General features: G+C 36.6%; 1 protein-coding gene across 2 annotated transcripts in view; it reads left to right on the plus strand.

Moving 5' to 3' along the window:
• The window catches only part of LOC145781156 (uncharacterized), a 122,531-nt gene that overhangs the window by 11,690 nt on the left and 84,879 nt on the right, over positions 1–25,962 (plus strand). Inside the window, exons 9-18 of one of the 2 annotated variants that reach the window (XM_082592925.1) lie at positions 701–789; positions 1,527–1,755; positions 6,116–6,165; positions 10,763–10,822; positions 11,284–11,347; positions 11,606–11,652; positions 13,646–13,709; positions 13,971–14,017; positions 14,806–14,859; positions 16,990–17,797. In XM_082592925.1, the coding sequence (XP_082449051.1) occupies positions 701–789; positions 1,527–1,755; positions 6,116–6,165; positions 10,763–10,822; positions 11,284–11,347; positions 11,606–11,652; positions 13,646–13,709; positions 13,971–14,017; positions 14,806–14,859; positions 16,990–17,094 (809 nt within the window). In that variant the 3' untranslated portion in view covers positions 17,095–17,797. Of the gene's footprint in view, positions 1–700; positions 790–1,526; positions 1,756–6,115; positions 6,166–10,762; positions 10,823–11,283; positions 11,348–11,605; positions 11,653–13,645; positions 13,710–13,970; positions 14,018–14,805; positions 14,860–16,989; positions 17,798–25,962 lie in introns of those variants that run through there. The other variant, XM_082592923.1, reaches the window with a different exon arrangement.

Consider the following 25,962-nt stretch of genomic DNA (forward strand, 5'->3'; position numbering starts at 1 on the left):
AGCCGGAGTTGGAGCCTGGAGCGTTGGAGCCAAGCATTTTCTCCGGAGCCGGAGCTGGAACCTTTTTAAACATTTGTTGTGGAGCCGGAGCTGGAGCTACAAAATATTTATCAGCTCCAGTATTGAATACAGACGAAATTGGTTAATAGTATACTGCTTAAACGTATCAATCGTTTATTTGAATCAAAACCTGCAATCCCTTGTTTTTCATTCAGCTTAAATCTGAAATGTGTGTTTATATTTTTTAACAGAATTTTTAGCGCTGCAGTGCAGACTTCTAAACCATTGCATCCTACTGTGACAAATGCTACAAAACACTCTTAATGGAGCCGGAGCCGCTGTTTAAAAGTTTATAGCTCCGGAGCTGGAGCTAGTGGATGAATGCTTGATAGCTCCGGAGCTGGAGCCGGAGCCTATGATTTTTTGCAGTGGCTCCCCAGCCCTGGCTAACAGTTACTGAATCATAAACTAATATTGTTTTGTTTTATTATTATAGGCTTATGTGTTGGGTTTTCTGTGTCAAAATCCTGACAAAATAGTGAAGGCTATTGTTACTACTTTATTTAGCTAAAGTGTTTGGTGTTTGTACATTTTTCTGACCTTGCAGCTGCAGTTGTCATTTTTATAACTAAAAAGCGATGAACCCATTTTGAGCCACTAACACAATAAAAATGTTTTTTTTAAAACGCATGCGTTTTAGGTTCAATTGTGAAAAATGACGCATTAATGTATTTGACCTCTACCACTGTGCCAAAGGACCAACAAATATTCTCATTTAAACGAACAAATGTAAGTGACATGACGATTAAAGTTATAAAGTTGCTTTGCTGAATCGTTTTAAAACCAGAGTCGCGGAATCGAAATTCAAATTTCTGTTGCAAGGTGACTTTTCAGCAAGAAATCACATTAGTTCTTCAGCTTCGTAAGACTAACACCTTTTACAGTGACGCTGCGTGAAATTTTTTTATTCGCTTTAGATTACTTCCTGATTTGAGTGTGTGTTTTGTTATAATGATATCACAGTGTGTAATCGTAGTGCTATTCCATGCCAACCGTTGTGAATTTGTAAAAGAAAGCAATCCAAGATGTCAGCTTAAAGCTTAAGTTACAATACCGTTACTCATGGGCTATGCATGTGATATCATGTGTTAGTTTATTTTAGTAAACTTATATTGCAATCAGCAATTGACGGGTATAAGATTTGTTTTTAGAAGATTTAGGTGTATTTTCTGATTTTTATAACAGAAGCAGATTCAACTCGTTTGCTTTTCATAAGTTGTTTTACAAAAGTTCCTTGATCAATTTTTTTGTAAGGTTGGTTGCAGAATTCGATTTTCAATAATGATTTGTAGCGGTCAGGTGCATCATGCCTTCTGCCGCTCATACCCGTAAACGTCTGTTTTTTGTTGTTATTTTTCTAGATTGTTGCAATCTATTTCATACTATGCCACGAGAATACTCAAAGATTGCATTGATGATTGGACTGTTGTTATTTTAAGATAAAATCAATAACCATTGTTCTTTAGGTGTCTGCTGACGACAACGGGTTATATGTGCTAACTCTTTCCTCGTCCGCTTATTCGGGAGCGTTATCTACGTTCAGTTTTACTGTTACCGTATCTGATGGAAGTTCATGGGCTGCTTCTACAAGCTTGGGTTTTACAGTTGGAATCAGTGTTGCCGGTTGTCTTCTCTTATTGATACTTATTCTTCTGCTTTGCTGGTTTATAAGACGGAGATCATCTAAAGACAAAAGTGAGTAATAACTGTCAATGCGCTTGAATATAGCGATCTTCACAATACCGAGTGACCGCTCGGTAGTATAACCTATGTTCCAAGAAGTGCCACCAGCTTCTGGCGTATGAGCGCTTGGGACGGCCAGTTGCCCTGATGGTGGAATCGCCATCTACACATATATGTTGATTCGAACTGTAGCACATGAACAACGTTGTGCTACCTTGCTCAACCACATGCAGCCTTGTAGAGAAGTAAAAGCTAAGGGAAACAAACGTTTATTACAAACCGTCGATTGCAAAGTGTCGTCTCCTCGACTATAGCCCTTGATTTTTCATGATTCATCATCATCTACCCTGCTTAAATAAGGTGTCGGTTACTGTGATTCTCCACAACGATCGATCGTCCATTGTTCTTATTAAATTTACAAAATCCTGGTTTATCCATGTTAAAAGATTTAAAAAAAATTTCAAACGTGGACGCCCCTCTGCCTCTCACCAGGAAGCCGCTCCATCATTGCTGTTTGTGCAATCCCTCGCTTACGATAGACGTGCCCGATGAATGTCATTTTGCCTTTTTATAACCATTCTAATGAGGACGCCAAGGGTACACGCAGAGCGTCTCCACACTTCTTTATTGGTGATCTTATCAATCCAGTTAATTCCCGTCATTCTCCGTATGAACCAAATTTCAGCACGGTTAATTTTCTATCTGCTGGCATATAGTACAGAATTCACTGCCATATTGTATTATTGTAGAACTGACCAAGCGTACACCAGTAAAATTCTTATTCTAATGTTCAGAGAGATTTAATTTCAGTATTTTGGTCATTTTGATACAAGCTTGCGTAAAAAGGATCCCTACGATATGTGCAAGAGATGTTGTGGTGAAACTCCTCCTTTAGTAAATGCCATAACGCACTTGAAATTGGTTGAAGACCAGTATGAATGCGTTAATGCCTTCTGCTATATTGGCGATATGATTAGTCAGTCAGGCGATTGTCGGGCTGTCACAGCTAGAATCAGATCCGCATGGAAAAAAATTCCAGAGCTCCTTCCAATTCTGTAAAGCTGCAGTATTCCATTTCTAATTTAGAAGCTTTAAAATACTTTGCTTCGTTTTGACACAAATTTTTGTCTTCGCTTTGTCTCGAAAGAAAGGAGCCAATTTTGTTTCGTTGTGAACTCGAAAAGGACACAGTTTGTCAATTACACAAACTTACGAGTGTTGAAAGGTCTTTTAAATTTTCTTGTTATGGTAAAACACAACATAGTCAATAGCCTAATCATAAATATAATAGAGCTTCGGTAAAAAGTTTGTCTTGTTGAACCATAGGCATACGAAGCCGAGCAACGTTATCAAGTTTAACATATTCATTATTCAAGTTTATTACATTTACAGAAACACAAAACTACGCAACAAATTAAATATCGAATGTTTTCGACATCACAAGGTGTCCTCTTCAGGAATAACATACAATGGCTTATTAAAACTATAAAAGAGAAAAAACAAAAACTGCACAGTACTTCTGACTAGCTCAAACTCAACGATATAGGCTCTACGAGAATCAAAGGTAACTGCATCAAAAGGAGTTGAACAGATCACATGACGTGGTAGAAAGGCAAGGTGCGAAAAAACTAATTTTAAAATACAGAGAGCAAGAAAGATGAGCCGCAAGCGTACAATTGTATGTTCAAAGATGGATTATTACGTTTTATGTACAAGGCTTCTAAGATCTTAGTTTGATACTCAGACCTTACCTCTAGAGCCCTACACTACTTTTCAATGTAATCTATTTTATCTAACAACGACGGTCCACAGATGAATGAGGGTATGTATGCCAGCCATGAAAAATTGAGTTGGTTATGATGGATGCTCGTTATGACTCTGTCTGATAGTAATGAAGCGATATTTTATCCCCAGTCACCGTACAGTTGTTGCTTCGAACAAGCTTCAAAGCAGTTCTCTTTGTGTTGTTACGAAACCCACCTGGCACGAGACCTTTGCAAAGCCCTACCCTTTGCAGCACTGTCGTCGCTTATTCCCAAAAATTCACTGATTTGACGAATGAAGACTTTCCGCTGTTCTCTAAACAGTACCTCAACTCTTGTTTTCAGGATTAACCATGACAGAGGGTCTGCCGTTTCGTGGTTTGTCTTAGAGTTGACTCAGAGAAAGCCGTTGTACTTTATGGCTGATCTTGAATAACTACTTTTTGCCTCTGCTGTAGCCCTTTGTAGCTTTTTTGTACACAATGTGCATTACTTTGATTATGTTAACTAGCGGTTCTTCCAAACAAGGCATTCAATTGCAGCTCTGCTTTCGATGGACACCCTGCAATAAACAAATTCCCAAAATGACTGACAGGAAGTGGATAGGCTGGCACAGGATTTTTAAAAAGTTCAATTTTTAAACACTTTTTAAACAACAATTTGTTAAAATGTCTAGAACAGTGGTTCCCAACCGGGGAAGAATTTCAACTGTAAGTTACAAGTTTTTTTTAAAGCTCGCATTGACTTTGTCAATCAAGCACACCGCTTTAAATTGTACAATTGAGAAGTTTCTGAACTTATTTTGTCGTATCCTGATCTCTGTATGGCAGTTGAAATCATTTGTAGTTCTTCTTCTTCATCCGTTCAGTCGTTTACGACTCTCGGTCACTCTATACGTCATCTTTCTCCACATCTCTCGATCCCACGCAGCCTCCTTCAATTCATGCACTCCCATACCACTGTCATTTACAATTGTGTCAAGCCATCTTGTTTTTGGGCGCCCCCTTCCTCTTCCTCCGCTGACCAAACCAAGCATGATGTCTTTTTCCATTGATTTGCTTCTCATTATGTGGCCAAAATATGAAAGTTTCTGCCTGACGATTCTAGCTTCTAGGGATATGTCCGGTTTAATTTGTTCGAGAATTTTCTCATTTGTTACTTTGGCTGTCCAAGGAACACGCAGTAACCTTCTCCAACACCACAATTCAAATGCGTCAATCTTTCTTCTGTCTGTTTTGTTCATTGTCCATGTTTCGCATCCGTAAGTTGCAATTGGAAATATTATAGTTTTGATCAGCTTCTTTTTTGTTTCTAATTTTATATCCTTGCTCTTCCAAATGCTATTCATTCCAACAAATGCATTTCTTCCCAGCGCTATTCTTCTCCTTATCTCTGGTGAGTTATTAGAATCCCAGCTTATTTTTGAGCCTAGAAATATGAATTCCTTCACTGTTTCAATTTCTTGATTTTCGATCTTGATATTTATGTTATCTGCTTTACCAGTTGTTATAATTTTTGTTTTGTTGATGTTGAGTTTCAATCCAGCCCTTTCACTTTCCTTTTTCACTTTGATGATTAAGTCTTCAAGATCTTGTGCGTTCTCGGCCAAAAGGGTAGTGTCATCTGCATATCTCAAGTTGTTTATAATTCTGCCACCGATTTTCACTCCTATATTGGAATTATTCAACCCTGCTCTCCTCATGACCATTTCTGTGTACATATTAAATAGAGAAGGAGATAAAATGCACCCTTGGCGTGTTCCTTTTTCAATTTTAAACCAGGCTGTATTTCCGTAATCCGTATGCTGTTCGAACTGTAGCTGCTTGATTTTCATACAATGACCTTATGCAGTTACATGTAGTTACATGAAGTTACAGTTACATTTGTAGTTACATGAACGGAAAGAGAATTTTTGTATCTAGCTTAAAGAAAGGCGTTATAAGTGTCTTGCGTCTTGCAGCATGCCCATGATGAGAGTTAAATTTATGCTTTGTGGTCGTAGCCTACAGACACTTTTTAATCTCAGCTGCGAGGGTAAATTTTATGTGGTATGGTAGAAAATACTGGTAAAAAATATGGTAAAATATACCACTCTTGCAAAAAAAAATTGATTTAAAACACCCTTGTAGTTTTACTCTCAGTGACAACCCATGTTATAACTATAGTATGGCTTATCCCAAGGCGCAACAACTTGGCTACCATGATGGTTCAGCACAGAAGTGCGAAATGAGTAATTGCTAAAGAGCAACGTTCCAGTTCATCTACGCGCTGCCTATAATGGAATAGAGAAGGAATGAAAAGCTTCAGTATACGTAAAAGGGAAACGCATCAAAAAAGGTTGGGAACCACGGGTCAAGAACAAATAGTCACCAATAAGTGGTAGCTAAGTTAAATCAGGCTCATTGCCTTTTAACGGATCCTTGTACTTTAAAGTTCGAAAGATTGTATTTTGTTTCGAAGGCAGTTTTTAGAATGTCGTTTCATTTTGACCAAAATACTTTGCTTCATACAACCCTACTGACTTTCTAACAACAGACAATATAAATTATGCAACACAAGCGTGTTATTTTTGTTGTACAATATTCTTTCATTTGTATTTTTTTGTTTAGGTCACGTCGAGCCCAACACTGTAAGATTGGAGCAAAGGGGAGATGTTCAGGTAAGTAATCATGGTGTTGTTATGAAGTTGGAAAGTTGAGTCTTGTTGATATTTTCATCAATGGTTAACTTTATGACAGACCATGGACACTGGTTTGAGTAACATCAATTGTACACGTCACCGTCAGAAGAAGATGACGTTCGTTGTTAAGGGATACACACAACATATCAAATAACCCCAAATCAACAGTCACTGCCAGAATAAATTGTACCACACGTGAAAAATCTTCGGGCACTCCGTGACAAAGCGTATTTTACAAACAACACCCACAATACATATTTCATTCTTACATCAAATATAGTTATTACTATCCAAAGCCTTTACAAATTGTTTCACCTATTTTAAATAAAAATCTAATTTTGTAAAGGCTTTAGATAGTAATAACTATATTTAATTTAATTTGCTCTGCTTTGCTTTTTTGCTTAGCATTGAGCACTTTTTTGTAGTATTGATAGTTTTCATTGTTTTTATTTCATTCTTACTATATCCTTACTTGCTGAGACGCAATGGCAACATTGTTCGGAAATGGTGTGCATGTTTTGCCCACGTTCTTTGTGTTTAACATGCTACCATAAAACGATTTTCAATAAAATTTTGCCCCATTGCGGTCTGACCACCATTGCGCGCGTGCTTTTGTCAGAGCTTTCAAAACGAGATTGAGCCTGAGCAACGAAGCGTGCGACTGTACAGTCTACGTAACAAAAGACTAGCAATCAGCTGATCACGCAATAATTGTTACTGCGGGCGATTTGACTGCAGGCTATGTATGTATGTACATCAAAACAGCACATTTCAACATCAAAACAGCAGACAGTTTGCTCAAAACATCAGATGTGGTAACGTGGCTTTTGTTATTGCTGTCTTTTGTGACGTATTCTCGGGCTGTGTTTGCACGTTTTGGTCATTTTGAAAAAAATGAAAATAAATGAAACATTGGACTTTGGGCCTTGCCAGCGCCATTGAAAACATTTTTTTTCGATAATTGTTTTTGGAATGTATTCTTGAATGTTCAGTTTACTCATTTTAATGCTTAACTCCGGTTTGAAATTTTCATTTAGTATGCCTTTAAATGTATGCGGCGCGGCTAGCATAAAAGAAAAGTCCTGAACGACGTCGTTGATTACATGTCAATTCGAGACATCATAAGTGAGCTGGTTAAAACTGGTTTAAGAGAAGGTTGTCTGGAGTAGGTTGCGATCTCTATTTTGTAAATAACACTTATCACAAATGTGCATAAATTTGAAGTTCAGATTGTTTCATAAAAATTTGTTATTACCAAAGTATTTCTCACCTTATTTCAACATTGATGAAGACATTACTATCATACATAAGTTTTCGAAACAAATACTTATTAGCTCAGTGAAAGGTGAAGCAGCTTTTAATTCCCAAAGTTGAAATCACGGAATGATTGTATAAGAGAATGCAAATTAAGAGATTATGCAATCGTGTTATTTTTTAAAACGTGTCCTGTCCATGTTTTTGTCTTGGTTGGTACTGTAGTTTGTTCTTTACCGAGAATTTTTATAACATTTGCATAAAATCACACTTTTTGTTTGAATAGCAAAACAAAAAACAACATTTTGTGTGAACTTCCATAAGCACAACTTCAGTTCGAATGTGATAATGCTTTATAGCAGGGATGCGGAGTCGCTACAAATAGGTCTGGCTCCACTTCCAGCTCCGGAGCTGTGAGGTTTTGCACAAGTGGTTTCGGCTCCAGCTCCGGAGCTGTAAGGCTTCACATCTGTAGCTCCACCTCTGGAGCTCTCCAGCTTCATGCCAATGGCTCCGGCTGCAGCTCCAGAGAGAAAATAAAGACATGTGTCTAAAATATGTAAATTTTTTAGAATTAAATACAATGGAGTTTTTTATAACACTGCCCTTCAAACAGGGTTGAGAAAAACCCGGTTTTTTTTTGGGTTTTATTGGGTTTTTTTAAAAAAGATGCAAAAAAGGTAGATTCATGCTTATTTCACCTCAAAACTACTTTTTACGAATGAAGTGCCTTTCACTCACAGTACATGCTTGCATAACTCAATAAAATAATGCACTAGGGCTGTTGTTGCTTGAATGTTGCATCATCCATTAATTTCAAGATCAAGTTGGATGTTGCATCATCCACTGATTTCTATACCAAGTTGATGCTACCGTGGTAGAAATCACATTATTGCATCATTTGCTTTAGATTTGAAGGCAAGGAGCATTTATGCCATCATGTTTAAATATTTTTTATCATTTATATATATATTATATATATATAGCAGCCCTCGAAATTCGTTTTTGTTGACGGCGGACAAACGTGTCCGGTCTGAGCAGCTATCTCGACGGACAAATTAAGTCTCACGGCGGACACACGAGTTTAAACGTCGATCGTCATGTTTAATCACTTTATCTTGATAATTCTTCGCCATTTGAGAACTATAACTACGGTTTAGAAGGTTTTTTAAAATTACAGTGTAGTCACTCTGAAAGGCTTTCATCAGACCAACGACGTGCGCTTGAAGCTCTAGTCAAAGCGCCGTGTAGAGCTCTGCTTACACCGCATAACTGATTAATTTCCACCGAACGAGGTCGTGTGGCTTCTTGCGTCACAATGCTCTGGGCACGAGTCGGAAAACTTCTACACTAACGCTATTATATTCTGCTGTGCAAAGTTTTACTTGGCTTTTTTCTTTACGGTACGTTTATTTTTGCGTGTCATGTGAGCGAAAGTGAATTTTCCTTGGGCCTTTTCTTTTTCACTGTAATATCAAAACTTAACAAATTTTGCTGCATCTTGCTGTTATAGCCTACTCGTGTTTATAATCTAATTTTTTAACTAACCTTGCCTTTAAGTATCAATATTACTGGGGGATCAAAGCCAGACATTGTGACGTAAGACTTAAACTAGGTTGCGCGTGATTAGTGTAGAAGTAGGCTACTGCTATTCCCATAGATTCTTAGCGAAGAATTCACCTTTGTTACGCTGATTCAATGTCATCAATTGTTGAAGCAACGTAAAAATCGAAAGTTACAGTATTTACATTTTCTAGATGCGCGTTAGAATGCACGAGAAATTATATTTTCGCAACAATTGTTCGTGCTATGCAATGACGATTTGTATCGCTAGTTCCTGTGTTATTTCTCGGCGGACAAATATGACCGATCTAGATGGTACTTCCCGCGGACATCGCATGCTGTGACGGCGAACATGTCCGCCGTGAATTTCGAGGCCTGATATAGTAATGGATGAGCAATTGCGTGGCCATTTAGGCAAATGCTCTGAAACAGCCATGCGTTAGAATCCAGAATCTGTAATTGGTAAATAGCCTCCTAAATTGCATTTCACATCATATATACACTACAGACTACAGTAGAGTAGTAGCCTACTTTCACCAGTTTAACTATCAGGCCTTCTTGCATAAATTAGTTTTAGTGTAGTATATATACACAAAGTGGCATTACTTGATTTTTGTGTACTGTACAATATCCACTGCGTTTTCAGTTTATTTTTGGAAATTTACTTCACAATCACATCCTTAAGTCCTAATTTAAAGTTTGTTTTAAGTGCCTTGTAGTGTTTTTGTTCATTTTTTTAATTTTCTAATAAAAACTGGACACATATGATGCTCTGGGTTTTTTTATGGGTTTTTTTGGGTTTTTTTAAGTGGGTTTTTTAAAAAAAAAAACCACCCGGGTTTTTTTGGGTCGGGTAAAATACCGACAACCCTGCCTTCAAAACAACGACAAATTTAAGAAATATGGACTGTGTGGTAACTTTGCTCATAAGTAATTCGTGGGAAGTAACAAATCAGCTTCCTAGCCTGCTTAGTTTCGATAAATTGCTTTCATGTGCTATGTCTCTTGAGAGTACTAAAAACGAGAGTACTTGAGAGTAAAAAAATTTCAGATATTGTGTGACTTCATAATTTTCGTTTCATACTGTTACATACTAGCTATCATGTAGCTAGTCGGCTTGCCTGTGACTAACTGTGCACTTCACACCCACCACACGAAATGCCTAGCTGTTCATTAGTTCAGTACCAACTAGCGAAATTTATCGTTATTTTTATTGATTCAACGTTTACATACGTTTAATGTATGGCATGACTTGTATGCTAGTTGATCTGTGATGAAACAATCCGTTCGGTAAAAAATGCTTCAGAATGTGACATAACCTGTCACTGTCCCTAGTCGGTCATTTCTCATAGTTTCTCGTCTCGTGTCATAGATTTAATAAAAAAATTATAAAATTTAATTAAACTCCTGAGTGAGTGAGTGTCTTAAACTGGAGCCTGAGCTGTTGCATTTTTGTGGCTTCTGCTCCGACTCTTCAGCATACGGAGTTAAAGGCTCAGACTCCAAAGTAAGCCGAGGTAACGGCTCCAGCTCCTGCTCCACAGCAAGTGAAGTTAAATGCTCCAGCTCCGGGCCTATTAAAAATCCTTGGCTCCGCGCCTCCAGCTCCGCAGCCACACATAGGCAAAGTAGTTGTTTTTTGTTTTTTTTTATTTGAAAAACAATAAAACTGTTTTCATGCATTTTAATAAAATCTCGTGCTTACAGTCTTGCATTGATACGTTGCAAAGCTGATGAGTTATTTTTGTTTGTACAACAGATGTCACGTGATCAACACGCTTATGAGGAAATACAATCATCTAATCCCACCAATGCTATGGTAAGTTGTTGGTTATACAATTTCATGGTGTTACATTATTGTCAGTCTTCCAGTATTAACTGTTGAAGTTTGGAATAAACTTTGATGGAAGATGTTAATCGGAACTTGGTGTAATGCTATCGTTCATATCAATGTCAACAAGATGAAACTTTAATCGTTTCTGGGTTGATGTTTTTGTTTTGTCGCTTGTTGCTATTTCATTTGTTCTTTTCTTCTGTCCAAAAAGTGTTTAGATATAGATAGACTTTAGCAATAGAATCGTTTGTTAAAATCGTTTGCCATGAATGTAGGAATGGAGGCCTTCATTATCAAAATAGATTATTGGTCTTTCAATGGATTGCAGAAACATTACGTTATCATTGCCATAAATTTTCAAAACTATAGTCTTACATTTTGTGATTACTTCTGTCGTCGCTTGTAATGCGCTGTTGAGTTAGAAAGAAGTTATTCTTTCCTTTTAGCCAAGTGGTTCCACTGCGCAGCACGACTACCAAAACGTTCCAAACAATGTTCCCTTGCCAACAGGTAATAAAAAACCTTATTAAAGTCTTGAAATGCATTAAGACTTTTCAATGTTTGTATATTTTTTAGCAAATTGATTAATGCTCATTAAAATATGCCATTTCTAATGTTTTTCTACCTGCATTTCTACAAAAATAGATCATCGTTTAGCTGTTGGAAAGTAAATTGTACCAACCATTTTGCGAAGGCCAGTCAATGTAACAATATTCAGTATTCACATTTGCACTTGTTTGCGTTTATACTTACATTTTCTTTTTGCAGATAGTTTTGGTTATTTGCAACTTAACCCACCGGATCCTTCTGTTCTTGTAAGTATAGATTTATACATGATCACAATGCTGCGATATAAAAAGTTTGCTCTTTTGCTTTTTTTTTTGTACAATGAGCAATGTAACTTTTGTCTTTTGATGTGTAGTCAATCAGCTTATATTTTTCTATTGTATTAAAATGCTTGCGAGTTGCATCTTGGTTTGTACATAGCTGCTGGTAAGGTATGGTAGATGGGATGACTTCCTTGTAGTAAGTGCAGCTTGGAATGGTCAATATCACGATTGATACCTAAATTCAGAAAAAAGTGTGGAAAAATTGGTAAGTGTTTGGATAGGCGCTTTAACTTATAACCGAAAGGACGCACTAACTCAAAAGGTTGCAACCAAAAATGTCTAACAGAACGTGGTGAACTGAATCAAATCATGACTCGTAACCTAAATTAAACTGGCACCGAAACTGAACTGGTACCATAACTTTCAAGAAAAGAATCGTGTAGTGTGATAAAATAATCAAAAAAAGTAAAGAATACCACATTTAATTTGCAAAATTAAGTTTATTAAATTTGAATTGAAAGCACTTCTTTCTGCCAGTCTCAGTAACCGGCCCTGCGTCAAGACCCTCTACAACAGGGTTTCCCAAACTGTGGTCCGCGGACCATTGGTGGTCCGCGACGACTGCACAGGTGGTCCGTGGCGATATGACAAGAAATTAAAAAGTCACACATTGGCTTATTCGTTGCACAGCACGTACCCTGTCAAGTATCCTGTTCTGTGTGACTGTATTAATAAGGGTTTGTTGGTAATGTTTTCTCTGACGATACACAACCTTTGAAATTGCTTTCTGCACATGTCAAGAAGTAGCCTACTATTTAAAAGATACAAATGAGAATTTTGACTGGATTTCAAGCCCTTTTGTTGTTACAAAGACTGATTTGTCAGGACTCGAAGAAGAATTAGCCGAATTATCATCTGATGGAACTTTAATACGGTACTTAGTTTCAATCAAACAGCTATTGCATCTTTCTGGTTGAGTGTTGTGGAGGAATAGGCTACTCATTACTATCGCAAAAAGAAGATAAAATTTTATTGCCTTTTGCCACGACCTGCATGAGTGAGACAGCATTTTCAGCTCTTACCAACATGAAGACAAAATACAGGTCCAGACTTTCCATGGACCCTGTATAGTTAGTAGGGCTCCTTCCTAGTTCAAATGGGTGTTGTTATAATTTAACCGTCATCGACAGATTTACTCACTGGCCGGAAGCCATTCCCCTTGCAGATGTCAACGCGAAGAGCTGCGCAGACGCATTCATACTGCATTGGGTCTATAGCCCCCGCGTTATATCTTCGGACCGTGGCAGGCAATTCACCTCTGTCCTATGCCACGAGATGGCCACATTCATTCACGAGATGGCCACAAATAACTCCGAGAATTGATGACTTATGCAATAAGAAGCAATCCCATCCGTCCCATTGATGTTATCAGTTTTTTAAATAAACAAAATTCGGTTTTATTCATTTTTACCTTTGCATTGGGGGTCCGCGAATAAACAGATTCACAAATAGTGATCCGTGGCCCAAAAAAGTTTGGGAAACCCTGCTCTACAAGTATACGAAACCACCAAGAATAACCTATCAAGACTTTTTCTATAGTAAAGACAGAATGAAACTGTTCACCAGGCATTTGATAAATAAAGTGACTTGCGTTCTTCTGGTACCAGAAGAACGCAAGTCACTTTATTTATCAAGGCTTTGTCAGTCCGAGAATAAAGATTTAAAACAAAACCAAAAACGTTTGTTTCTTTTTTTCTGTCCAAAATATGTTTAGGTATAGACTGTAAAATTAGACGTCTTTTGCGATAAATGTAGGCCTTCATTATCAAAATAGATTATTGATCTTTCAATGGATTGCAGAAGCATTACGTAATCATCGCCATAAAATTTCAAAACTATAGTCTTACATTTTGTGATTACTTCTGTCGTCGGTTGTAATGTGCTGTTGAGTTGGAAAAAAGTTATTCTTTCCTTTTAGCCAAGTGGTTCCACTGCACAGCACGACTACCAAAACGTTCGAAACAATGTTCCCTTGCCAACAGGTAATAAAACAGCTTATTAAAGTCTTGAAATACATTAAGACTTTTCAATATTTGTGTATTTTGTATCAAATTGATTAATGGTCATTAAAATATGCCATTTGTAATGTTTTTCTACCTGCATTTCTAAAAAAAAAACAGATCATTGTTTAGCTGTTGGAAAGTAAATTGTACCAATCATTTTGCGAAGGCTAGTCAATGTAACAATGTTCAGTATTCACATTTGCACTTGTTTGCGTTTATACTTACATTTTCTTTTTGCAGATAGTTTTGGTTATTTGCAACTTAACCTACCGGATCCTTCTGTTCCTGTAAGTATAACTTTATACATGATCACAATGCTGCGGATATAAAAAGTTTCCTCTTTTGCTTTTTTTGTGCAATGAGCAATATAACTTTTGTCTTTTAATGTGTAGTCAGCTTATATTTTTCTATTGTATTAAAATGCTTACGAGTTGCATTTTGTACATGGTTTGTACATAGCAGTTGGTAAGGTATGGTAGATGGGACGACTTCCTTGTATTTAGTGCAGCTGTGAATGGTCGATATCATGATTGATACCTAAAGTTGGTAAAAAATTTTGGAAGCATTGATTAGTGTTTGGATAGGCACCTTAACCCGATAACTTCCTGAAATTGTCTGTGCACTTCCCTTGAAATCAGGACACACAGTTTTTCAAATTTTAATATCCTACTGAATATGCTCTGGTGTATGTGCATTTTTGCTTCGTTTCAATAATTATCATGAGATGCTGAAAGTCATTGAGTTTGCAAATCATCTTCAATTTCAGTTTTTGATGTCTTTTTGACGTAACAGTTTTATGTGATCAATTTCTTATTGAGCTCTGGTAAAGGCTTAATCATTGCAGAAAGAATTAAATAATCAGGTCTCTCCCAAGCCCTTGTGTGAAAACATGTAAACTGTTCAAAGTACTCAACGATCTTTAAGTTGAGCGATTTCACCTGGAGAACTTCTTCAAAGCTTCATTTTTGGGAAATTTATAAATTTTCATTTTTTGCCATTGAAGGATTCATTGGTATCGCACTGGCACATGTGCTTTCAATCTCCAGCAACAAACTTGATCTTGTTTGCGTTGCAGGCGTCACGTGATCCACATGATTATGACGAAGTACCTGAATCAAGCAGTACAACGGTAATGTTTTAATTAAATGTTTTTCATCATTTTATATTACTGATGACGTTACAAGAGTTTAACTACAAACCCTTCCAAAACCCAAGCAGCCTGCTTTCACTTAAACAACCATAAAGCTAGTCAAAAACTTAGCATCAACTGGGAAAATATTGCTTTACAATATACCATGTTTCCTGTATATCATGGCATAACACTGAATAGGATCTAATCGTATAAGACACATCTACTGAAACTTAAGAATAATTAGCTGCTCGCAACAACGTTTTACAAAAGCTCGAAAGCTCAAGCTGGGAAGCAGATGATGACACACTGAAACAGACAGCACTGGCTCTATGCTATTCAACTGCAGAATACTGTGCTCCAGTATGGTCCAGATCAAGCTATACCAAAGTGATTGACTCTGAACTAAACAAAGTATGTAGAATCATCTCCAACTACTGACCTCTGTAGTCTAGCCACCATAGCTCCACCTAATATCCGAAGAGAAGGGAATACCAAAAAAGAATAAAACAGACATCCTACCAACGCCACCCTCTCTATGAACACAAACCCACTAAGGCTCAAGTCACGCAAGAGCTTCGTCAAAGTTAGCACATTGGAACACACAAGCGCGGCAACTGTAAGATTGGAACAATGGTCATCAGAGTTTGATGGCAAACAACATCCTGCTATTCTCAAGTTCTTCCCAAAGCCTCCAACAAGCTCCTTTTCTTGATAGAAAAGAGTGATGTTGCTTGAATGGAGCGCGCTGCGCAGTCGGTGGAAATAAAACCAATCTTTTTCGATGGAAGATGACTCTCGACCCAGTGTGTGATTGTGGCTTAGACAATCAGACGATGAAGCACATCCTCACCAACTTCCCCCTTAGCCCTTCCTGTGACGACAATGATGTAAGAAACATTGCAGACAATCGTCTTATCTGGCTCCGACATTAACGTGACAAACTATGAACGAACGAACCGATGTGCGATGTTAATTATTAAGGTCTGAAATAGATTTTAATGTGTTCTTAGTTGGATCTTTATACGACATGAGATTTGAGATGTGAGACACTTTTTTAGGCTCGTTTGTTTTTTCTTTTTTTTTTAAACGAAAATAAAATAACGATTGTTTTTTGCGCACATAGTCTCTCTAAAATTTAAATACTGGAACAAAATTTTCACTTTTGTTTCTCTAAAATATCTGTTCTGAAATAATCCAGACATTGATAAGTTGCCAAAATATTACTTCGTCATTAAACCTTTCATTGAAAGCTTCTTTTGGCTTCAACAATGATCCAAGAAGATGTGTGATGTGATAAAATAATCAAAAAAAGTAAAGAGTACCACATTTAATTGGCAAAATTAAGTTTATTAATTTTGAATTTGAATTGAAAGCACTTCAATTTAGTGTGGTACTCTTTACTTTTTTGATCTGTAGGTTAACCTACATCAGTTGGCCAGACTGCAGATACACCATGTGGTTATGATTCTTAATATGGTTACCACCGAGACCATTTCCCAGGATTCAACATCCAAACAGTCCTTATCCTCATTATTGCTGGTAGCACTTGAAGTTGAGTGGTTCATTGGAACCACTTGCTGAGCATGCGGCCACACTTCTTACTTATAGAACTTAGTCAAAATTGCGGCAAACTAATTTAGAATAAGTTATAGTAGATATAGCTATAATTTATATAATAATAGCAGCTATAATTTGACATTTTTTTGCAGTTATTTGTTATGATTAATGAAAACAGTTGTTACTTGAAAAAATGTATAAAACGATTGAAAATAATATAAAAAACGAAAAAAAAAAACGATTAAAAAACGACCACTAAAAAAAGTTTTTAACTACGTATCTCTATATTAGAAACCCTATTAAAAATAACTTTCTCGGAGTAACCTTGAATGCAAGGTAGCTAAACTACACTAGATTACAGCATATACCATTTTTAGCTTATTTTTTGTGAAGTTGATGTACTTATGGACTTCATTGAGAATCACTATGAAAGATTTTCAGTCTTGTTTGATGCGAGCAAGATCACGTGATTTCTTTCGTGTTTGTTTTATTATTCTTTTACTTTTGTAGTTTTTCTTGGATTTAATTTTGATGCAATTGAACCGAACACTTCACTTTTCATTACTTTAGAAAGCTAAAGGTTCCGATTCTGTCTACGTGCGCATGCGACCAATCCCACCTGACGAAAGTACTGGCACTGAACAACCCACATCCTCGAATGTGGAAGGAGTCTGATGATTGCAATCATTTCAAAGAGACTGGGTGGTTGCAACAGAAGTGCTGATGATGATTTGAACGACTATGATAGGATTTGTATTCGAGATTTTAACTTCATTCAAACATTTTATTCTTTTAATCATTTTCTCAACAATCGATGCCGGACACAAATTGGCTTAACGGCGCTTGACTTTCAGCTTGGCTATTCTATTGCGACATCCTGGGACATCCGTGGAGGCAGGGTGTGAAGACGATTGCGGCACTTGGAGGTGAATCCGGCCACCCTCGGTAACGGGGACATCACCGGATTAAAACTGGACTACTACTACTACATCCTGCTACGCTGTTTACGGAAAAGTAGAAAACTCTTAAGTTGTGATTGCATAATTGTATTTTTTATTTATCGTCAACTATTGTCTGTCAACGTCTTAAGATTCACCGACTTGAGGACGAAAATGTGTCTGTAACTTCCTCTTGTAATTCCTTCACCAGGAAATTTTCCACTCTGCTTAGATACCACTGCTATGGCCTTTTATATTGTTGCATATTTGAATTTGAACTGTCCATTTGAACTTGCTTGAAGGTTTGAACGACTGTGATAAAATTTGCATTTCCTGATTCTAACTTCATTCAAGCACTTTCTTTTAATCGTTTTACCAACAATCATTTGTATATTTTTTATTTAAAAGCCAACCGTTGTGTCTCAAGTTGATGTTTTGTATGTGCAATGTAATTACGTATAAGAAAAAAATAGGTTGAATACTTTAACATATTAACGTCCACCTTGTAGAGTACAAGTCAATTCAATTTGAATTGACTTGTACTCTACAAGGTGGACGTTAATATGTTAAAGTATTCAACCTATTTTTTTCTTAAATTTTCGACGCATAAGTATCTGCCTTACGTGGATCCCTTAACAAACTTTACGTTTATTTAAGGTTAAATGTGTCAAACCCCTTTTTAATTAGTAATTACATATTTCTGCTTTTTCTAAGCAACTTGCAATGCCATTTCAGTGCCACAATGCCATTTCAGTGTCACAATTAGAGATGTAAAAAAACGGTTTTTTTTTGTTTTAAAAAAAAACAAGCTCGTTTTTTTTGTTTTTTATCGTTTTTTTTATTTTTTATTCGTTTTTTTTACCTATTTTGACATTAAATGTCACAATATGCAGCAATTAGGGTAAACTCATTGCTATAGCATCTCTTTCAACAAAGAAACAGTCTCATAACTCGTATAACTTACTTTAAATCAGACTATATGTCTGGTATAGGCCTATTTTTTCATTGCAATTTTGTAGGTCCCAAGTCTCAACACACGAGCCATAAAGATTTCTCACTGTCTCAAATAGTAGTAACAGTGTCCTATGGTTGGCACATCTCAAGTATTGTCTGTACTTTGGTCGAGCCAGTTGTTAAATGCAGTACCACGCTCGTGTACAGTTTCGAAGCCACCTGGGATTTTGGTTAATGGGCATGTTAGGACCAGGTGGTCACTGGTCAGTGTCCTGTTTTTCTACTTAACAAAAGCACTTTTGAGCAGCACTCCACACCTTTTCCAGTACAACGTCAAGAGGTTGTTCCAGTTGATGTGCATTTGGTGCAAACTTGATGAAAATCACACAAGCGGTTCTCGAGTTATAAGTGAAGTAACCTTAGCCACTAGGTGGCTTCATAGATAAGGAGCAATAGAAAATGGCAATATCTCAAGAACCGCTCAACATGGATTTGGATAATTTTTAGCTCTACCCCATGTTTTCTGGGGTGGGCTATCTGTTTATGAACATTAAAACAAGTTTTGGCGACTACTTTTTGAGATAAAAAGAAATTAACCTCTTGTCGTTACGCACCAATAAAACCATGATGCGTAACTTTAAAAAAAAAATTTTTTTAATCGGGTAGAGGAAAGATTGATGAAAAGCTTGGCAAAAGCAGTGTAGTGCTAAAGCCCCAACTTTTAGCCCAAATCACATTTAAATGAAGTGAAAGATGGAAACATTTTGTTGTTTTTTATTTTCCCTGAAGAGTTTAATAAATACTCCTTTGTGATGTCATAGTCATGTTTGTTTTCCCTTAATCACACCATTGTGCTGTCATAGACATTTTTAAAAGAAGTATGGTTGCACTTATCTATCCAAGTTGAACTACTGTAGTTTTCAGGACTTTGAGACTTTAGCACTTTTCTGTTTTTGCCAAACTTTTCATCAATCTTTCCTCTACACATATAAAAAAAAAAAAAATTAAAGTTATGCATCATGGTTTTATTGGTGTGTAACGACAAGAGGTCAATTCTCACTCCTTTTTACTCCAGCGTAGTTCCCAAATAAAATAAGTTTTCATCTTTGAAGTTTGTTTTGTATCTTTATCTTGCATTGCGGGAATATGGGTAAAACTTTATACTTGTCAGGAAAAGTATTATGAAGCATTTATTCATTATGTGAACACTGAGCAGTAAGGCGATGTGAAAATCAAAAAATTTAAAAAAATCAAAAATCGAATTATCACACAGGGTGACTATTGCTATGTAGAATATTTCTGTAAAATTTCACGCAAAAATATTCAGTAACCTTAAACATGTAGTCGATTTTGTCCTTGGCATTTCTTGCCAGCACAGAGTTGCCAGGTACAAATTTTTTTGAAGAAAAAACTTTGTTTATCTTTTTTAAATTGTAAAAATTTCCAACTTTAACAACCACAACAACAATTACATATGATGCGACTGCTAGTTGCCCTTTTAGGTAAAGGCTGGTGGTGTACGGTAAGATATTAAACAATCACCTGGCAACCCTATTTTTGCTTGGTCAGCAAAAACTGATGATATTAAAGCCTTTTTCACTTCCATGGCAAGAGTAGGAACGCACTGTGCATAAGATGACACTTTGGTTTTGTTGTAGTAATATGTATTACATAATCACACAACGCACTGCATTAATATTCGATTGTTTTCGCCGATTTACATTTGTTTTTTGACAGATATAGTAACTGCAACTCTCCAATGGTAGCTTACACATCAACCAACCAACTTTATATGTGCTTGTAAAACGTGCACAAACGAATGAAGAATAAAGACAATGAACAAGAAACAGTGGTGAATATCAAAACATTATACTGCAGCCAATGAAAGAAAGTCAGATTTCGTGTCTGCTTTCGGCAAGACCCTACGCGAAGCAATTCTCGCCCGAATGAAACCATCCCGTTGTTGATGGCCAGCAATACTTCCACAGTCGTTAGTGACTTCCCAAATGAGACGCCGCACTGCCCGCACAGCCTGAGTATGGGCAGGAAAATGAGGGTATTCAAACTTTGTGTTTATCAAACCCTTTAGTTCATCCATGGTCAAGTGTGAAGTAAGGATAGACTCAGTAAGCGTGGCATGGTCCCAATCAAAGAGAACAGTGAGTTGGCATCCAAATTTAATTTTGGTTTGGAAAAAGTGCGGACAGAAACATCACAAGAGTTACTGCCTTTGCGAATATTTTCTAACATGTTCACAGAAAAAGATCGCAGAGCAGGATCATCACTGAATACCGGGCATTGTCACATTCAGATGTACCAAGTGCAGCTGGTTCGAAAGGAGAGTCAATTTCTTCATCAATTGCTGCAGAAAACTGCTGTTTTTTCCAGTTCTCTTCCTCTATCACTTGTGACTTCTTTTGCTGCAGCGAAATCATCTCCTCGCTGTTGTTTGAGGCTCTTGAAAAACAAGTTTTTTGTGTGATTGATAAATGTAAAGAACACAAAATAATCCATGTAAATCAGTTCAGTTTGTTTTTATTTCTGACTGTCACAACGAAAAACAATATATGCCAAACATAACAATTAATACTCTTTCGGACAAATGGCAGTAAAAATCAGTGATAGTCAAGAAAAATCTTCTCGCCATAGCACGACTAGCTTTAGTGAAAGCACAAGCCTGCCTTTACAGACATAGAAATCAGAACATCTGAATCACTTTCCCACGAGGAAATGCTTTAGGAAATCGAAAAATCCTTAAACCACCTACTATCTAGAGTTGGTTGAACTACATCTGCAATGGTGAAGTGGGGTTGTAGAATTGGCAGTAACCCATTCTCCTTCTCATATGGCTCCATTCAACAAATATAACAACAAACCAACCCTAGTACACAACATGGGACATGTCTATGCATGACCCTGTTATCAAAGAATATACTTATAAAAGCCTTACATTTCATAGAAAATTACTAGACAAAAAAGTTTGAAAAGATACCGTATGTAAGAACTTACCTTTTTGTTAACTCTCTTTTGAAGCGTTTTCGTTGTCCTTTTGTCAAGAGTCCCAATTTGGTATAACGGTGCTTCTACTCTACGATAACGTTGGGAGAGGAGAAACCTCAATTGTTTTAGGAATGCGATCTTCATTTGAAAAGAGAATAGTTAGCTTTTTTCCAGCTTCCTGAAAAATTAATTCCTTATGAGTGCTCTGTCTCTGTAAACGTGCATTAATTATTTCAACACATTAAGGTTTTGAAAAGTGTCTTCTAGTTGGTTATTGTAGCCTACGTGTACTGTTCATTCATGCAAGCTATATGTTAGTATTTTTAACAACTACCCTTCATCCATACGAAGATATACGAGTTGGTCTATGTTTTATGTCACTACCAAGCTTAATTAAAACCAGTCAGAGAAAAACTTGCAGTAATAAAGTACTTGAGTAATGAGTATCACCTTTAACAAAGTACAGAATGCAAGAACATATCGTAGTGTTGGTAAATCAGCAGTGGGAAGCTCCTTGGAGGGTCCAATGACAGAAGAGCTTTCCATGCTTCTTACTCTCTTTTTAGAACTTTTAGGCATGATTAAACAGTTAACAATGCTACCCACAACAAGGTCAGCTTTATGAACTAAAGATAATATGTGAAGAGATTAATGTATTTTTTTGAAGAAAAAAAACATAGCCCACTTACAGTACGGTAGGCCTACACAGAACTAAGAATTTAAGTGCTGAAAACTTAGTTGTCTGAGCCTTCCGTAATACTATGAACTTTATTAGTGTCATTCTCAAAGCTACGTATAAAAAATACACAACCACAAACAGCAACTTCACCTGAATAAGCAGTTCTTATTCCAGAAGACCTGATAATTACAGACACTGCCTCTTAGGCCTACTTTACACAATTTGGAAAACCTAGCCTAAACTAACTTTGAACCGAAGCCTGAATGATTATTTAACAACCAAGCATAAAATCATAGCAAACATTTCGGCTGAACACAACTTCTTATCTGAATTTTGCAGCCTTATCTTCAATAATAATCAGCAATTCAGCATCTCAAGGTATAAATCTCTCAGCAGCAGACAGCAATCGCTCGCGCGCGCGTGTGTGCGGCACACAACGCGTTTTCCCTAACTAGCCATTCAGAGCGCGCTATCTGGATCACGTGGATTGATGCGTTGTGATAGTATTTTTTGTGGAATCACCTTGCAAGAATTAGAAAATACTAACCTTAAAACGCTTACATGTTTACGGATACTGGATTTTATTGCATAAAACTTCACAAAAATACTCTACACAACAGTAGTCACCCTGTGTGATAATTCGATTTTGTCCATTCAAATTTCACATCGCCTTACTGAGCAGTGCTGAAAAACTCCACTTTAAAGGGAAATTTTTTTCATTCAGGGTTGGTAGTTATTAGCAATAGGTAACATGGGTGGTGGGCATTTGAAAGGAACATTAACCTAAACCTTTTCTGACAAATGCACTTACTTTTGACAGCTAAAAATATCAGTGATAAGATCTCTTGCATTATGTCACAAATGATCTGCAGGAAGCATCAATGACAAAGTGTCTAAGACCTTTTACAACACACGAAAAGAATACTTCTGTTTCAACATTTATAAAGCATATAGGCTACATCGTTGTTAAGCTATCAGTTAAAAAACATGTTTAAACAAACTATTGGCAATAGCTTGCATTAGTAAATTACCACAAACAAGGTAATGTGTGTTCTGAATACTGCCATCTTGTTTTTGCCAAAATTTCGTCAACCCATTGAGTGTGTACAAGACTAACCAGTAGGCCTACCGGTATACCAACATCGTAGGCTACCTTCCATAAAGGGCACTTCCATAAAAGGAAAAAGAAATTAACTCATCTACATCATGTCATGTATCAAATTGCATTAAATCAATGTTTGTCAGGTCTACTGCCACAAACATGCCTGAGAATGAAAAAGAAAGTGAAACAACGTAGGCTATAGGGCTATGCAAAAACATATGCTGCTGCCAAGCACACACACTTAGGAATTTCAGCACACCAATAAAAGCAATTTTACTAGTTTAATGTTTTTCAAGAGCACTATAATGAAACTAAGCTGCAAATTGTAAAAAAATTGCAAATTTTCCAGAAAAATATGAAAAAAAAACAAAAAACGCGTGTTTTTTTTGGCCCAAGTTTTTTTTGAAAAAAAACACGTTTTTTTAAAAAAAAAAACGGTTCGTTTTTTTTGCATTTACAACTCTAGTCACAATGCTACTTCAAATTCACACAGGAGATTATGTGTCGAATGGAGATCTAATTTCTTTATTTTTTCCATGGGTTTTGAGACGATTGTTCTTCAAACATTCTGGGTGTGTACGGCTCTACCGAGATAAATAACTTTCAACAGATTAAAATCCGATGTTTTGAGACGTTTTCAGAATGGCCTAGCGCTTTTTCAGAATACCAATGACCGCGGGGCTACTTGTAAACTTGACCGGATCTCGTCCGAGATAATTATTGAGGTGTTGTCTTGTTTGAGAGCCATGCCTGGCATTGGCATAGCCGTTCTTCTTAATGGCGATTAGCTTTAAGCTTTACCATCTTATTGCGAAGTAGTCTGTAGGAGTAAACTCTTCAATGGTGTTCGCAGAATTGCGATATCTATTTATTTTCAACTGTTGTTGATTTCAAATTAATCAAGTTCAAACACAATGATGTGAAAGCTAATGACCATGTTAGATTTATTTTTGGGCAGCCAGGAATGTTGTCTATCCCCTTCTTAAGATGCGTATGGTGACGTCACGATAAAAAGGACCAGCTTGCGAGATGACCGACATTATGGTGCATACTGCTGCATCGATCGAATTCATAATATTTATCGAACATTGGTTTAAACGTTCTGAAAAGTTCAAAAAGACATATGAACGACTTTGATAGAATTTATATTTCATGATTCTAACTTCATTCAAGCGCTTCGTTCTTTCAATGGTTTCATCAACAATCATATTTTTGATATAAAATGCCACAATTGTATTTTTAGTTTTATTCCATGCACTGTAATTGCGTTTGCGTTTACCGCTTTTACTTAGCAAGACGCTCCCTTTCCATTTAGTTATTCGTTTATTTCCATTTAAGTCAATTGAGAATTGTAGATGTCGAAATATATGATACTGTGAAGTGCATTGCGCCAAAGAGACTGCCGTCGCTTATGAAGATTACACCAGCAGAACTAAGCTACGAACTGATCTCCATTTGAACTTTGATCATGAACGATTTTGTTTTTGCAAAGGATCTTTAAAAAATTTTGAATTTGAATTTTTTCGTCGTTGTTGTTGTTGTGAGTAGATGTTGTCCTAAATATATCAGCTGTCCTCTATATTGTTCTCATTTTGTATGATTTCCGTTTGAATTTAGACCCCAGTGGTTTCCAACCATTGTGAACTATTCCTTCCTTTGATCATGTTGAAGCTGCTCGTTTTTAAACACTAACATAATAACCTTCCAAATTGTATGTAGGCTGAACGGTTTTAATTTTCTAAATGTTTATATTGAAAACCAGTAAGCTCTAAGTCTCTAACATTTAGTAAATCTTTCAAGAAAGTGGCACACAAGGCCATACATTTTTAACTTCGGTCGCTTCTAATTTTTGAGATGCTTGCAGCCGACCTTTGAGTTTTTGTTTCGAACGCACAAGAATAGGCTACAATGATTTATTTGTTTCAGTAAATTTAGATTTACACAAATATATTATACGCCGAAAAGAAAGCTAATTCTTTTTAAGAAATTTTGAAATGATTGTGATTTCGAATTGTCTAGGTGTGTAGGCTAAAGCTGTACCGAGGTAAATAATTTTTAACAGATTAAAAGCCATCGTTTGTCTGAGTAGGCTACTGTAAAGCATCATGAAACTATTTTAAAAAAGCTTCAGCATCGTTTCTATGTTGTCTACATCCAAATTTAGACTTTGGTGTTGCTTGCGTAAAGTTGTATGTTTTTCCACAAATCGCTGGAAAGTTCGTAGGCTATGTCTGAAACTTTTTTTATGATTTGAATGAGAGAAATCGTTGAAGACAATTTGATGTAGAATAAAATTGTTCATCCGGGATTCCGAATGTTTATAAAGGAGTTTGATTCAATGCGAGGAATGCCAATAGTGTTGCCCGTTGAGAGTTCAGGAGTTACTTTTGAACCGGGCTGTGCTCAGGAAGATTTTAGGGGTCAGGGATTGTTTCAAAAGATCTGAACTCTGGAAGAAAACAGCCGTAATCTCAGGAGAAATATTATTAAGATATTGGATCTATAACTATCTTTTTGTTTCTTCAACTTCCTTCTCGAGTGGTTAACTATACTTTGTTTCTAATTTCCACTTCCTGGAGTTAATGTAATGTTTTTTCAGAGATGCTTTGTTTGGGGGCCGAGCTTGTCAACTACCTTGCTCACCGTTTGGCTTCAAACTATGCTATCTCATTGCCACACCCCGCCATGCTACAAAAAAGAGATTGACAAAAACTAACTAGGTAGCCTAATTGAGTTTGTAGAATTACATTTGTTGTTATTGTCTACTGTCTTCGATTCAGATTAGCCTCGTTTTAACAGACAGTATTTTGTTGTTTTTGTGTTCGCAAATTTTTTTTAGCAACTATGTTTGTGCTTTTATTCTTATTTGT

This window comes from Aplidium turbinatum, chromosome 12 (assembly GCF_918807975.1).
Source record: "Aplidium turbinatum chromosome 12, kaAplTurb1.1, whole genome shotgun sequence".
Classification (NCBI taxonomy): Eukaryota; Metazoa; Chordata; class Ascidiacea; order Aplousobranchia; family Polyclinidae; genus Aplidium; species Aplidium turbinatum.